The sequence below is a fragment of the Cibotium barometz genome, chromosome 9 (genome assembly GCF_041138505.1).
Source record: "Cibotium barometz isolate CiBa-2024 chromosome 9, ASM4113850v1, whole genome shotgun sequence".
Classification (NCBI taxonomy): domain Eukaryota; kingdom Viridiplantae; phylum Streptophyta; class Polypodiopsida; order Cyatheales; family Cibotiaceae; genus Cibotium; species Cibotium barometz.
In genome coordinates, this window is record NC_141054.1 from 33,094,209 (window position 1) to 33,109,847 (window position 15,639).

The window sequence follows — 15,639 nt, forward strand, 5'->3', positions numbered from 1 at the left end:
CGCAATGTCATGAGCTTATGGCTGCAAGCATTTTCAGCCATAGGGAGAAACTGATAGAAAGTTGTTAATGCATCTGATTTAGCTTTCAAACCATACACCCAACAAAATCGAGTGTAATTGTCAATGAAAGTCATAAAGTACAGATGTCCTGCAAAAGATGATGCCCTCATAGGGCCACATAAATCACTATGTACAAGCTACAATGGCCAAGTAGCTCGCACAGTGCCATCCTTTGGAAAGGACTCACGATGCATCTTTCCCAATATACATCCCTCGCATAAATGTTTGTGTGGGAGTTGCATAGGTGGCAACTCATGAACCAAGACTGATGCCGTAAACGCATAAGAGAAGGGAGCATGCCATAGCTCAATGTCACGCATAACCTCTGATATGGAAGCAACCATAGCATCATCATGAGAATCACTACTCATGTCTTACATGTCAAGCCTGTAAAGGCTGTTGCGTAATGTATCAGATAGCATAAGCACATCACAATCTGTTCTCTCATAAATGGAGCAACAATGATTAGAAAACTGGATTTTGAGACCAGCTTTTGCAAGTGCTGACACAAAAATAAGAGCTTACGAATTCTAGGTACATACAAAGTATCTGCAAAGGGGATACATGTCCCCACTACATGATGTTAACTCCACATTGCCAATGCTTTTAATGACATATAATGCATTATTAGCACACAAAACTGTACCCATAGTTGCAAGCATTCTTTGCATTCGCATACAAGTATGTTAAGTATGCTAAAGAATGCTTCAAACCGGTTGCATTCGTGACCTTATTATGTAAGTATAAAATCATAAAACTTATGCCCAAATTACTAATTATGTGAGAAGAAAAGAGAACACAAACTAAGATTTAAAGCTAGAACTTACAAGCTAAAAAAATTTGAGGGTTGAGACAACGATTTCACATGCTTTCCTCTCTGTTTTTTAGCCTCACTCTGAAATTTTGAAAATGAGTGAACACTTCACTCTTCTCCTTCATGAAATACACCCACACTCAATTTTTAAAACATTGCCCTTACAAGAACCCAAATTTTGGCTAGGCACCTGTTTTTAAACATTGGAGAGAAGTGAAGAATGCAAACCTCTGCAATCACGAGTTTGCTGCATTCTTTGCAAACGTTTGCATACCCTTGCAAACGAGAGTGTTTGCAACTATGACTGTACCACTTGACGGACCGACGGTGCATCTCTCAAGGTAGCAAACAGCTTCTTGCACGAAGTGATGTACTTTGTAGCACCTAAATCAAAATACTAATCAGTATCCAACAATGACAAACAAGAGGCAAACAAAACACTACATGTGGCTGTTAAGGCATAGCCATCATGTGCAACATTTGTTTCCTCGGCATTGTCCCCTATAGTTGCAGCAAGACCTTACTGCTGCTTCTTTTTCTCACTCTCTTTACGCTTTCTGCATTCCTCAATTACATGACCACATTTTCAACAATAGTTGCATCTCTCTATATTCTTGTCTCTCTCTTAAGTGCAGTTAAGTTAGACTAGGGTTGTTTTACTACAATCAAACTCTCCGCATGTTACATTGGTATCACGCGGGCTCTATAGGGTAACCAGCCTTAGTTCATGCTTAGTCCCTAAGCCTCAGCATCATGTCAATCGCTTTTGCTCAGTTAAACTTTGTTCTCAAGATCTTGCACGTCATCCTTAGGGTTTTACCCTTAGACATGCATCAGTAATTCATTCATGTGCATCCTACATAGCATCTAGGATTGCATAAGGCTTGCATCAGTCATCCTGGCAGTCAATTGCATTCCTTTGCATCAGTTTAGAAAGTCAGCATAAGCAGTCAGTTGCATTCACTTGCATCTGCAAGGAATACAAGATTTACCCATGATTTTTCTGGGGAAGACTGACATCCATCATCAAAGGAGAAAGTGGAGTTATGTGCATCAATTGGTATAAGAAGGGATTTCTCTTCCACAAAAAAATACAGAAGTTGCTCCAACAGTCGCCTCAAGAGGTACAGAGTTCCATGATCAACGAAGATGGTATGTGAAAGGATTCCACAGACAAGTCAGAGGTGTTTCAAGTTTTCCAAGCAGTTTTGTCTGCATTTGCCATGCAGTTCCCACAGTGGAGAAGACTTTGGCTCAATGGATTCAACTCCTGCAGTCGACCTCAATCCCGGCAGAAGAAGACCAAGTGGGGCAGTGGTTTCAGTGGAGGAGGATCAGCAGAGGAGTCAAAGTGTTGACAAGTGTGCCACGTAGCAACAGTTTAGCACAGGGGAACGTCACATGCACACCTAGTTGGTGTACAAGTGGCATGGCATTCTTGACATTCATTAGCATTAAGCAAGCATAGTAGGCAACAAGCAGGTATATTAGGCAGCACAGCTTGGACCAGTCGACAGCAGGAGAACAAGTCGGCAACAGATGATCCAGTCGGTAGCCTCTCTAGAGCATTTATGAGCATGTGTGCAACTCGGTGGCTTTATGGACCAGGCCAACTGCAATTCAGCAACCGACCCAGCCCTGATGCACCTATTTAAGCAGCAATCACATCTTCATTTCAGCATATCTCATGAGTGCTCAAGAAAAGTGGTCTTCAGCCATCAGAGACCAGCAGAAGCAGTCACAGGCATCAGTGAAGCACTCCTCGATCGTGGACTTCAGCCCTTGTTCACAGGAGAAGCTTCAGCAGTCAGTTCAGTTAGAAGCATCCAGTCAGAAGCATTCACACAGTAGTACCACCACCAGCATTCCGCACGAGATTTCTCCACAAATCTTTCCAGATCTTTGTTGTAATCTTCATTCATTTAATATAGTTGTATTGCATTGAACTATATTCTTGTCTATCTCTTAAGTACATATAAATTAAACTAGGGTTTTTTTACTACGATCAAACTCTCCGCATGTTACAGCTAAAGTGCCCAACACACTAGAGTGTGTTCACACAGGAAAAAAACCCCTGCCACTACAAGGTAAAAAGTGTCCGTGTGTAAGACTGTTCACACCAGGACTTCCCGGAGGCCAAAGGCCAACAATAATAAGCCTCTTTCTCAACCCCTGTATGGCAAAGCTGGAATGTCCTGAGAGAGATGTAATAGACCACGAGAGATATGTTGATTATACTCATATGATTATAAGAACCACCCCAGTACATGCTTTTAAAGGCATCAAGCATCATCTTTTGACCTAGACCTTAATAAGGGATGTTCACACCCTAAGGGGGTTGTTCACACCAATGGAGACAACCACTCACTCCGAAATAGCCAACAATCGTCTTTCTCAAGAAGTCAATGAGAGATTATTCACAGTTAACCGTAACTTTCACATACCTCCTTTGGGAAAGAGGACGTTAAGTCCAATGGCCTGATTTCTTGGAACGAGAAGCTTGATGATTAAGGTGATGGAAGCACCTATATTGGCCTTGACAAGATCCTAGCAGACCACTTGTAGTCGAGATGGATGCTAGTGACTTTGCAATAGGAGTGGTATGTTCCAAGATGGCCAACGTGTGCTCAATGAATGCAGGTCAGATAGCACGCTCAAGAGAAAGAGTTGTATATGAGGTTATCCACGCTCTAAAAACTTGGCGACATTATCTTTATGGAACCAAGTTTGTTGTGCTAACCGACCACGAGTCGATTAAGTACATCTGTGATAAACCTGAATTGAGGGGGAGAAAGGCACGGCAGGCTGAGTTGATGCAAGACTTTGATATGGAAATAAAGTATCAAAAGGGTAGCTTGGAACAAGTGGCGAATACCTTGAGTAGAATTGGATGTTAGCAGTCATCTCATGTCTGTACCATATTACTCAGTGAGGGCCTCTATTGTGGGTGTGCCCGCCTAGGAGTTCTCTCCATTTTCCTCATTTTTTCCATTGTTTTCCCATTTTTTGCAAGTCGTAGGGGATTGTTGTTGTAGGCTAACTGTCTCTGTACTAGCCGACTGTGTTTTCTCCTGGCCAACCGGAGTGTTTGCTGGCCGACTAGTTTTATCCAGTCGTGGACCTCTTCAAAGGCTATCTGCTGTTTTTGGGCTGGCCAACTTGTAACGGGAGGCGGACGCGTGTATTGGAATCGTATAAATGTGAACAAGATTCTGAGCACTTAACACTTGAGTATTACAACCACAAAGCTGAAAATGACAGTACACCACATAAAGGGGCCGATGATAGGCTGACCCCCCCCCTTTAGGTTATATTACCAAAAGAGTGCAAAGTACAAGATTATGGGTGCCTGGGGATTCACCACCAGCCTGCACCTGATTCTACCAAATACATCATGTATGAATACATCTCAAACAAGAGAATCTGTAGGTACATCCGCCCTACACACAGGTACATCCGCCCTGCATAAGCCTCTTCACAGGTACATCCACCCTGCACAAGAGTATCACAATCCTCACAGGTACTCCGCCCTGCACAGGATGTAAATGGATCTTTAGGTCCTGTTTCCACGCGAGAAACTGATCCAGAAACCTGTGTTCTCCGCGAGCAAGTGTCTCCAATGCTTGCCCTAAGCACCTGTTATACCAGGAATCCTTGAGACACATCCATGCTCACATATTCCATTGCTGTCCGGCCTGTTTTGTGCAATAACCAGTCCAAAACAGCAACTTTCTGTCACGAGAAATCCACCTGTAAAGGGTCCTACAGCCCTGTGGAGGTCCCTAGAGCTGTCCTGTACTGTCCAAGTTGACTTTGGACACCTGTAACCAGCCCAAAACTGGCAATAACCAGAAATTACAGGTCTGAAATTTACCAACCAGCCCTTTAGAAGAGTGTGGGGATCATTATCCAAGCTTGTGTGAGTCCGGGAAGCAAGCAACCAGCCCTGTAGCAACTCCCAAAGCTTCAACCAGCTCTCCAATGTGTTGAGTTATGAATAAAACAGCCCAAAAGGCCTCTTGAAGGAGGCGCCTTTCTCCAGTGCCACCTAAGGGGCTTGGTGGGTACACATAATGGCTGACAAGTGTCCCCATAAGGTGTCCAGGTAGGTGTCCAGCCCATAGTGCTCCATTTGTCCTGTTTGTATAAGTTTAGGTCCAACCAAATGGGAAATGGCCATAAGCTGTCCGGACTTCATTAATTTTGGTCCAACCAAATGCGAAGTTGTCCGGCCACTTATTAACGAGTGTGTACCTGCAAACCAATAAACTTTAGTAGTAAATGAAATAAGCTGTAAATTGAGTGTGGACGCACTTACCACCTGCAAAACCCATAAGCCCACAGTTTTAGGCCCAAACAGGAGTGCACACACGTGTCCACAAGGTGCCCGGGCGACCCCGGTCCCTCGGACTTCACAAGCCAAAATAACAAGCATTGTCCAGGCAGCAAGACAATGTCACACAAAGTAAAATAAAGTTATGGCATGCATCATTTATGCATTGTGCACATGTAAACTTGGAGAACCACCTATCATCATTCTTGTACTTGAAAATATTCCGCCTGCCATCATAACACACCATGTGTGCATGGCCGGAATCCACACGAGCACCGCCTGAAAGTCCACAAATGTCCTGCCATGTCCTTGGACTCATATGCATCCACTCATATGATCCATACACATGCCCAGGTATAATACATACATGCATCCGCATGTTTCTAGGCCTGACACGCATCCGCATGTCCCTAGAATATAGGGATTTGTGACATCCCCCCGGCTTCTAATCAGTTGACCGCAACTGAAAAGCCTCCAGATAGGCCTTCAAAAGATCTGGGTAATCCTCGAAGTAGGCCTCATCCATCCATTTCGCATCCAAAGCTGAATAATTCTTGAACTTCACAAGGTACCTACGAACAAGTTTGCCTCCCGCAAGCTTTCGTTCCTTGTGAAAAACAATCTGTTCAGGTTGAAGAATCTCTTCCAGCTCATCCACCTCGGGTGGGTCTTCCAAAACCGGCTCAAACGGTGTCGGTCCCACATAAGGCCTCAATAGGCTCACATGAAAAGCATTATGCATGTTCCAATGATCTGGGAGTACAAGCCGAAATGCAACATCATTCATCTTCTCCAAGATCTGAAAAGGTCCATAGTACCTGTTGGAAAGTTTAGGGTACTTTCCCTCTTTTCTTGGCCTCTTCCGAAGGCGTGCCTTTTCAAATTTCAGCAAGACCCAATCACCTTGTTTGAATTGTACATCCCTTCTATGCTTATCAGCTGCCTTTTTATTCTTGGTTTGAGACCTCTCTATGGCTGTCCGTACCTGTGCAAATGCAGTATCCAAGTCTCTGACATACTCATCTGCTGCAAAAATCTCATCCTTTGTACGAAGGATGGGTGGTAGTACCACCTTGCCATAGATAATCTCAAAGGGCGCCTTGCCCGTAGAAGTATGTACCGTATTGTTGTAGGCAAACTCCACATGTGGCAAATACTTCTCCCAATCCGATTTGCGGTCGGATACATAAGATTTCAGCAAGTCGAGGACAGCTGAATTTGCTATTTCACTTTGCCCATCTGTCTGTGGATGGTAAGCTGATGAGAAGTTCAGCTTTGTACCCATATTGTCAAACAATGCGCGCCAAAATAAGCTTGTGGTTCTAGGATCTCTATCCCCCACAATAGATTTAGGCATGCCATGGTGTTTGAATATCTGTGCCAAAAACATCCTAGCCATATGATCTGGCTTTATTGTCTTGCGCACGGGAATGAAATGTGCCTGCTTGCTAAACCTGTCAATGATGGTCCAAATAGCATCATTTCCCTGTGGCGTCCTTGGCAAATCCATAATGAAATCCATAGCAATGCTTTCCCATGGTTCATTTGATATAGGCAAAGGCTGAAGTAATCCAGGTGTTTTATGTCTGTCAAACTTGACCTTTTGACACACCATACATTCACGTACATATGCTTCAATATCCTTGCGAATATGTGGCCAAAAGAAATACCTCTCCAAAGCTTGTGCTCTGGCCAAAATGCCTCTATGACCTGCATATGGAGGAGCATGACACTCATCCATAACCTTATGGCGAAGGTTCTTTACCACACACATACGATTTTGCATCATGAGTGTGTTGGAGAAACAAGAATTAGGGTTAGGTCATGTGGGAGACATACACAGAGAAGAACAAGGGAGAGAGAGAGAGAGAGTTGTGGGGATAAGTCAACTCATAAGGCATGAGTGTGTGACTCCCCTATCACACATGTATATTGCACTAGTACACATAGTGCACTTAGTACATTAAAAGTACTAAGTGTACTATGTACTATAACTTATGGGCTTGTACACACTATAAGGGTGGGCATAACGCCTTTACCCCAACAACCTCCCACTTAAAGGCAAAGTGCCCTTAAGTAAAGGAAAAGAAAAATCAGCATGTACATGATAATATACAAGGCCAAATCAAGGCTGAAAATGGCCTCATCCAATGCCCATCAAGTGTCTGCAATGAGCAAACCGCTCCGGAGGCAAACTCTTTGTCAACAGATCAGCCGGGTTGTCATCCGTGTGAATCTAAACAAGCTGAATTTGCTTGTTCTCTATCACCTCTCTGATGAAGTGATACTTCACATCCACATGCTTCGTCTTTGCATGAAAGACAGGGTTCTTTGCCAACTGGATGGCACTCTGACTGTCACAATGCAACAATGGAATATCCCCTGTATAACGCAAATCAACCACTAACCGAGATAGCCATAATGCCTCCTTGCAAGCCTCTGTGGCTGCAATATGCTCGGCCTCTGTAGTAGATAAGGCTGTGCACTTCTGCATCCTGGATATCCATGACACAGCACCTCCTGTGAATGTAAACACATAACCGGTAGTAGACTTCCGGTTATCTGGATGACCGGCATAATCCGAATCCGTGTAACCATGCACTAATGCATCCTGTTTGCCAAAACATATGCACATATCCTGTGTGCCCTTCAGGTATCTCATGACACCTTTCACTGCTTCCCAATGCTTCTTGCCAGGGTTGGCCATGTATCTAGAAACCACTCCCACTGCAAATGCAATGTCCAGCCTAGTAGCAACCATGGCATACATGAGACTGCCACAAGCCGAAGCATACGGAATCTTGGCCATATCAGCCCTGTCTCTATCTGACTGTGGGCTGTCCATAGCACTGAGTTTCACATATGGAGGCAAAGGAGTACTAGTCTTCTTCCCCCCGTCCATATTGAACCTCTGCAAGACTTTGCCAATGTATTCCTTCTGAGACAAATACAACACATGCTGATTTCTGTCCCGAAGTATCCGCATACCCAAGATGTGATTAGCATCACCCAAATCCTTCATATCAAAGGTTTGATGCAGCCTCTGCTTCAAGGCATCCATCTCTTTACAAGATTTCCCGGCAATCAACATATCATCAACATACAAGATGAGGATCAATAGACTGCCATCCAAAGCTTTCTTGGTGTACAAGCAGTGATCTATGTCACTTCTCCTGAATTTCTGAGATTTCATGAATGTATCAAATTTATGATACCATTCTCTTGGTGCCTGTTTGAGTCCATAAAGACTCTTTTTCAGCTTGCATACAAGCTTCTCCTTTCCACTCACTGCATAACCCTCTGGCTGCTGCATATATATCTCCTCATGGAGATCACCGTGAAGAAAAGCAGTCTTCACATCCATCTGAATCAAGTCCAGATCATCATGCGCGACCAAAGCTAACACAGCTCTAAGTGTGGTCATTTTGACCACTGGAGAGAAGATCTCCTCAAAGTCCACACCATATTCCTGCTTGAAGCCCTTAGCCACTAACCTGGCTTTGTATCTTGGCTTTGCATCTGGTGCAACTTTGAGCCTGTAAACCCACTTGCATGGCAAAACTTTCTTGCCTGCAGGCAAAGACACCAACTTCCATGTTCCATTTTTGTGCAGAGAATCCATCTCTGACTTCATGGCACGCTCCCATAGAGCTTTGTCTGCCCTCTGTAAAGCCTCCTTATAACATGAGGGCTCCCCACAGTCAGTGAGCATCAAGTAGTCAACCCCTGGAACAAACCTGTCAGGGGCTCTGGAGGGTCTTGTGGACCTCCGTACCCAATGACCATCATTTGCAGGTTGCTGTCCAGCCTGCATATCACCCATTGGTGGCTCCTATTCCATGCCATAAGGCTGAAATATCATGCCCGGTATCTCCTCCAACTGTGGTATATCCATAGGGATATCTTCTGCCATGTCTGGCTGTCCATTTGGACCATTTTCAGTACCATTTAAGGGCTGGTTTTCTTGCTGTAATGGCTGATTTACAGCCCTTTGTTGTTGTCCATGATGTCCATCATCATCAAAGATGACTCTGCCAGGCTCCTGTTGCCTTGCAGGCTCCTTATACATGCATGTTTCATCAAAAATGACATCATTGCTGCGTATGATCTTTCTATTCACGGGATCCCAAAGTCTATACCCCATTTCACCTCTGTCACCATATCCTAGGAATATGCATTTGTGAGACTTAGGATCAAGTTTGGTGCGCATTTCCCTGCGTATGTGCACGTACGCAACGCAACCAAACACTCTCACGTGCTTGTATGACGGAGGCTTCCCTGTCCATACTTCCTCTGGCACTTTCCCACCAAGCCTCGTGTTAGGTGACCTGTTTATAAGGTGAACGGCTGTCATAACAGCTTCAGCCCAAAAACCATGAGGTAATGCAGCATGTGACAACATAGAACGGACCTTCTCTTGAATGGTCCTATTCATCCTCTCTGCTGTCCCGTTTTGTGGAGGATCATAAGGAGTAGAGAGCTCCCTCTTGATGCCTTTAGCATCACAAAAGTCCTGAAACTGTTTGGACATATACTCTCCACCATTGTCGGAACGCAAAGCTTTCAGTGTTTTGCCAGTTTGATTCTCAACATGAGCAACAAACTTCTGAAACACTGAGAATGTATCACTCTTCAAACGAAGAGGATAGACCCACACCTTGCGTGTGGCATCATCAATAAAAGACACAAAATATTTTGCCCCTCCCAAAGAAAGCTGAGGCATCTCACATACATCTGTATGCACAAGCTCTAACTGAGCATCTTTCTGTCCAAGAGCTTTCTTGTGGGGGCACTGTAGTTGCCTACCATATATACAATGCTCACAAAACTGAAAACTTGAAAACTTTAGAGAAGGCAAGTAACCCAAACGAGACAATTGCTCCATTCCTTTGACACTCATGTGTCCCAACCGGCTATGCCACATAGAGATTTCCGTCAGCTCGGTTGCATTTACATTAGCATGGTGACAAACACCTGCATGCATAAAGTAAAGAGTGTCCACCTTAGAGCCTCTGGCAACAACCAGTGAGCCCTTACTAATCTTCCACTTTCCACTACCAAATGTGGTAACATAATCAGCATCATCAAGCTGTCCAGTAGAAAGCAAATTCTTCTTGATCTCAGGCACATGCCTGACATCATGGAGCATAAGCTGTGAGCCATCTGAAAATACAAGCCTCACATCACCTTTGCCAAGAATCTTGCATGCATGGTTATCACCCAAATAAACCACTCCTTCATTGCCAGCAGTATACCTGACAAACAAGTCTCTGCAACCTGTGACATGAAAGGAGGCACCTGAATCAATGATCCATGAGTGCATACCATGACCACCTGTAAGAAGTGAATGGGCATCAAGTGAAGACGTAAAGAGGACCTCATCCTCACTGCCACCTGCATGTGACACATTGATTTCTTCAATCTTGACTCCACTTTTGCCCTTTGGCTTTACATCTTTGGCTTCATCCTTCTCTTTGTCTTTGCCTTTTCCCTTTTCCTTTTGATCATTTTTCCATTTGTAGCATTGCTTTTTAATGTGTCTCTTCTTGCCACAATAATGGCATTCCAAATCCTTTTTGGAGCAAGACTTGCTCCTTCCCCTTTCTTGGCTTTTCCCCCTTTGCTGGGATCTCCCACGTGCATTCATTGCATTGGACTTTCCAACAGAGTTGTTTTTCCTGTTCATCTCTTCTTGAAGAAGAGCACCCTCAACATCTGCATATGACAGCATAGCATGCGAATTGCTAGTGGCTGTCCTGAATGTGTCCCAACTCTCTGGCAAAGTGCATAACAAAAAAGTGGCTTTGAACTCATTGTCCATTGCCAACTTTTGATTAATGACCTGGCTGACAATACCATTAAACTCATTTAGATGGGCTATCATAGACGCCCCTTCCTTCATCTGAAGACCTATGAGTTTCTTCAACCAATACACTTTGCTTGAGGCACTTTGTTGGGCATACAAGTCCTGCAATCTCTGCCACATTCCCCATGCTGTCTTCTCTTCACGAATGCTGAAAAGTAATGAGTCTGACACAGACAACATGATAGTAGATCTTGCCAGCTCATCCATATCTTCCCACTCTTCAGCAGTAAGAGAAGCGGGCATTACACCCCTTTCTTTTGATAGGCTTGTGCTGCTTTTTCTGGAGCAACACATTGTAGCACTGGGTTTGCCAAATATCATAATTATGCGAGCCTTCAAGCTTCTTGATGTGAAGCAATGAAGAGCTCTCACCTGTGGTTGCCATAGCAATATGCAACCTGTCAATGCCTGACTCCCTGCAAAATGTGCAAACACTGCACCAAAAGCACACAAAGTGCTCACAGTTGTTCTCCCAAGCTTTATCTCCCACTGCGGAAGCACAAATGCAACGTTTCTCCCACTTTATGTGATGAAATCACGAAAATCTGGTTGCTGCAGATTTGGGACAGCACCTTAAATGTGCTCTGTTGCCCTTCCAAAGTACTGTACAGCAGTACCAAGTGCTCACCAATGATGTACCAAACCTGTACCGGCAAGTACAGCAACTGAAATTGAACCCATTGGTCACTCAAAACAGTGTACAGCCATGCCAAAACTTGCACAAAGCTGTGCCAAATTTGTACCAGCAGGTACAGTAGCAATAAATGCTCTCCTGGCTGTCCAAATGAGTGAAAATCAGACTTTTACAGTCCCGTACACTGCATACAACAGTCCCGAATAGAAATTGGGCAAAAGCCCCTTGACTGCAAGCTGATTTTTTAGGATTCAAGGCATAAATGTCTTGCCTGTTGCTTTGCCAAGCTCAACAAGCATATAAACTTGAAAAGCCCCTTGATTTAAGATCAATTTCTGATCATACATGGTACATTGACGCACATGAAGGCATCCAGAGTGTTCACGATGCTTCCCCCTGGCCACATATACATCAAATACATGAAAGCCCCTTGATTCACAGGCACATTGAGTGCTTGTAAGGCATCAGCACATTATCCACAGTATCAAATGCGATCGCCTGCATGCAAATCAACCAAATCGGCACAAAAGCCCCTTGATTTGCACTGCAATTTGCTGCAATTTTGCCCAAATGTGCGATTTTTCACATCATACAGCATGTATGAGTGCTTAATTGCACAATTACATCAAAAGCCCCAGTTGTGTTGGAGAAACAAGAATTAGGGTTAGGTCATGTGGGAGACATACACAGAGAAGAACAAGGGAGAGAGAGAGAGAGAGAGTTGTGGGGATAAGTCAACTCATAAGGCATGAGTGTGTGACTCCCCTATCACACATGTATATTGCACTAGTACACATAGTGCACTTAGTACATTAAAAGTACTAAGTGTACTATGTACTATAACTTATGGGCTTGTACACACTATAAGGGTGGGCACAACGCCTTTACCCCAACAATGAGATATCCATCTCTTATGACATAAGATGGGACAGTAATACCCTCATGCAAATCAGCCCATACATGTGCAAAATCCTCATCCAAATGATAAGTATTACGCATATCCGATAAGTCCTGATGGTATGCAACTGTAATAGCATGAACTTGTGGTCGTCTAGATAAGGCATCCGCCACCACATTCTTTTTCCCTGGAGTATGTAAAATCTAAAAATGAAACATTGAGAGGAAATTTGCCCATCTCATATGCTTCTCTGAGAGCTTACTTTGAGTCAAAAAGTATCTCAAACTTTGATGATCAGTTTTGACCATAAAATCAGCCCCTAAAAGATAGTGTTTCCAAATAGTAAGGGCATGAATTACAGCCAACAACTCCTTCTCATAAACCTGTAAGTGAAGTTCTGCATGTTGCAAGCGTCTGCTCTCATAGGCAATGGCATGTCCTTCTTGGTTCAAAACAGCCCCTATGCAGTCCCCACTTGCATCACATTCCACCACAAAAGGTTTGTGCAAATCCGGAATAATGAGTACCGGTCCCGAGATGATTGCACTCTTCAACTTTTGAAAGGCATCTCTCTCTTCTTGTGTCCATTTAAAGATTGCTTTCTTCTTCGTTAAGTCATGTAACGGAGCGGCAATGAAAGCAAAATGCTTGACGAACCTCCTGTAGTAAGCACATAAACCAAGGAAGCTCCTCACTTCATGGACTGATTTCAGCTCTGGCCATTCTTAACAAGCTGATTTCTTTATTGCCTTATTAATTTGTACATGGCTTACAAGAGGTATGGTACTTCCAGTAGTACCAGCATCTATAGAGTGCTCACGGCCTCTATGTACAAAGCTGATTTTCTTCTCTTTGTAAGCCTTAACAGGCTCTAAACGGTGATGCCAGGGCATCCCCAACAAAACATCACAACCTATAAGAGGAGCCACTAAAAAGCTCTCATAGTCGAGGTAGTCCTGTATTTGTACACCGAGCTTACCAATGACCGGAGCTACATCAACCTGTTTGCCCTCAAAGGCGGCATCTGCATTCATTTGCATTCCCATGTCTTCCACATTGAGACCTATGGCGGCAGCCATCTGTACGGATATAAAGTTATCTGTGGAAGCATCATCAAAAAGTAACAAAGCGGGCTGATCCTTCAATTTGCCCCAAGCCTTGCATATGACTCTACTTTTGGGCTCATGCCCTGTATTACCCTGCACATCGGGTACAACATTCACAAGAGGCTTTTGTACATTAGGCTCAGCATTTTTAGGATTCTGTGGGCATTTAGGATATATATGATCTTTACTGCCACACTTAAAGCATTTTCCAGCCTTCCTGTACTCTTCCAATTGCTGTTTTGAGAGCCCAAAATTGTGGCGTTTACCCCCCGGCTTCTTTTCGGAGTCATCCTTTGCATCTTGGCCATCTTTGGGAGCATTCTTAGGTGGCTGTCCGCCCTTTTTCTGGTCATAACCAGCCCTGAATTTGCTCTTGTTTTGACCTGCAAATGGCTTATTTGTGGGTGCTTTTATGTGCAAGTTCTCCACAATCATGGCTGAGTGTATAAGCTCTTGTATGGTCTTATTTGGGTACACTCCCAAGCTTTGTTGGATGATGTGATGGAGCCCCGATTCAAACTTTCTCTTCTTCTCGTCCTCTCCAATCTTCATGAAGGGAGTAACCTTGAGAAGGACTTTCCAAAACTTTGCTATGTATGAAGCAACGGACTCTCCCTCATCTTGGGACAGCCAATCCCACTCCTTGCGTACATCCTTTGCAAATTTTGGTGGTAAGAATTGATCATAAAACTGAATTTTGAAAGAAGACCAAGTTGAGGCAGCACTTCCATCAAGTATTTTTGCAAGCCACCAATCACTTGCCGTATCCTTGAGATGCATTCCCACATGCCTGAGCATAGACTTTTCCGAAAAGTCTTCATTGCAAAAAGCTATCTCAAACTGTCTGATGAAAGCAAGTGCTTTGGTAGAGTCCATCCGTCCCTGAAAGTTTTCAAACTTTACATCCTTGTCACCGGACTTGAACTCTCGAGGCTTCTTCCTTCTATATGCATCCCTATGTACATCCTGTTCATCTGCATGATGATGATGCCGCGATGAAGATTCACGATCCCTCTTCGTTCTCTCTTGAGTCACACTCTCCAAATGAGTGGAAAGCTCAACACGAGAACGGATATGTCTTCTTGGAGTATAGCGGGAATGAGTAGAGGATCCCTCATCCTTACTCTTCTCTTGACCTGCATCAAGCCTAGCACCTGGGACTCTTGTCCTTTCAGCATTTGGCACTTGCTGTGCTCTTTCTGCTTGTTGTGCATCCTGTGCATCACCACGGGCAGCCATGAGGGGTGGCTTCTTGAAAGCCAAACTACCATCAGCTTCAGTGTATACATCACCCTTAACCATTAGGTATGCAAGTGCAAGCTCTCGGGGTTTCTCAACATCCATTTCCTTTGCAATTGCTTCAAAAGTGACTTCATGGACCGAAGCCTTTGCCTTCGCAGCCAACACCCTTTGTACATCCGAGTCATTTTTCAATGACCTAAGCTCTTCGGTTTCAGCCCTATAGCGTCGCACTTGACGCCTCAAAGATTCCAAATCAGAATGCATAGTGTCATGAGTACCTGCATCTCCATAGACATCATTGCCTGCAGCATCTCTTGCATCCCTTGTACCATGAAATTCACGATCCTGTGTGTTCTCCACACTGTCAGAAATGTGGCTGTCCATGACACTCAAATCAAGTCACCACTTATGATTCCAAGCCTCAGATCGTTTTCCAATGAGGGGAAAAACTGAGCTCTGATACCAATGTAACGGGAGGCGGACGCGTGTATTGGAATCGTATAAATGTGAACAAGATTCTGAGCACTTAACACTTGAGTATTACAACCACAAAGCTGAAAATGACAGTACACCACATAAAGGGGCCGATGATAGGCTGACCCCCCCCCCCCCCCCCCCTTTAGGTTATATTACCAAAAGAGTGCAAAGTACAAGATTATGGGTGCCTGGGGATTCACCACCAGCCT

The 15,639-nt window shown here is 44.1% G+C and overlaps 1 protein-coding gene across 4 annotated transcripts in view; it reads right to left on the reverse strand.

Moving 5' to 3' along the window:
* LOC147635493 (tRNA-splicing endonuclease subunit Sen2-1-like) overlaps positions 1 to 15,639 on the reverse strand; it is a 52,981-nt gene that overhangs the window by 16,532 nt on the left and 20,810 nt on the right. For 2 of the 4 annotated variants that reach the window (XM_086802790.1, XM_086802791.1), the window contains exon 2: positions 1,103 to 1,258. The exons of the other annotated variants lie outside the window; for them this stretch is intronic. In XM_086802790.1, the coding sequence (XP_086658916.1) occupies positions 1,103 to 1,127 (25 nt within the window). In that variant the 5' untranslated portion in view covers positions 1,128 to 1,258. The remainder of the gene's footprint in view (positions 1 to 1,102; positions 1,259 to 15,639) is intronic. 4 annotated transcript variants of the gene reach the window in all.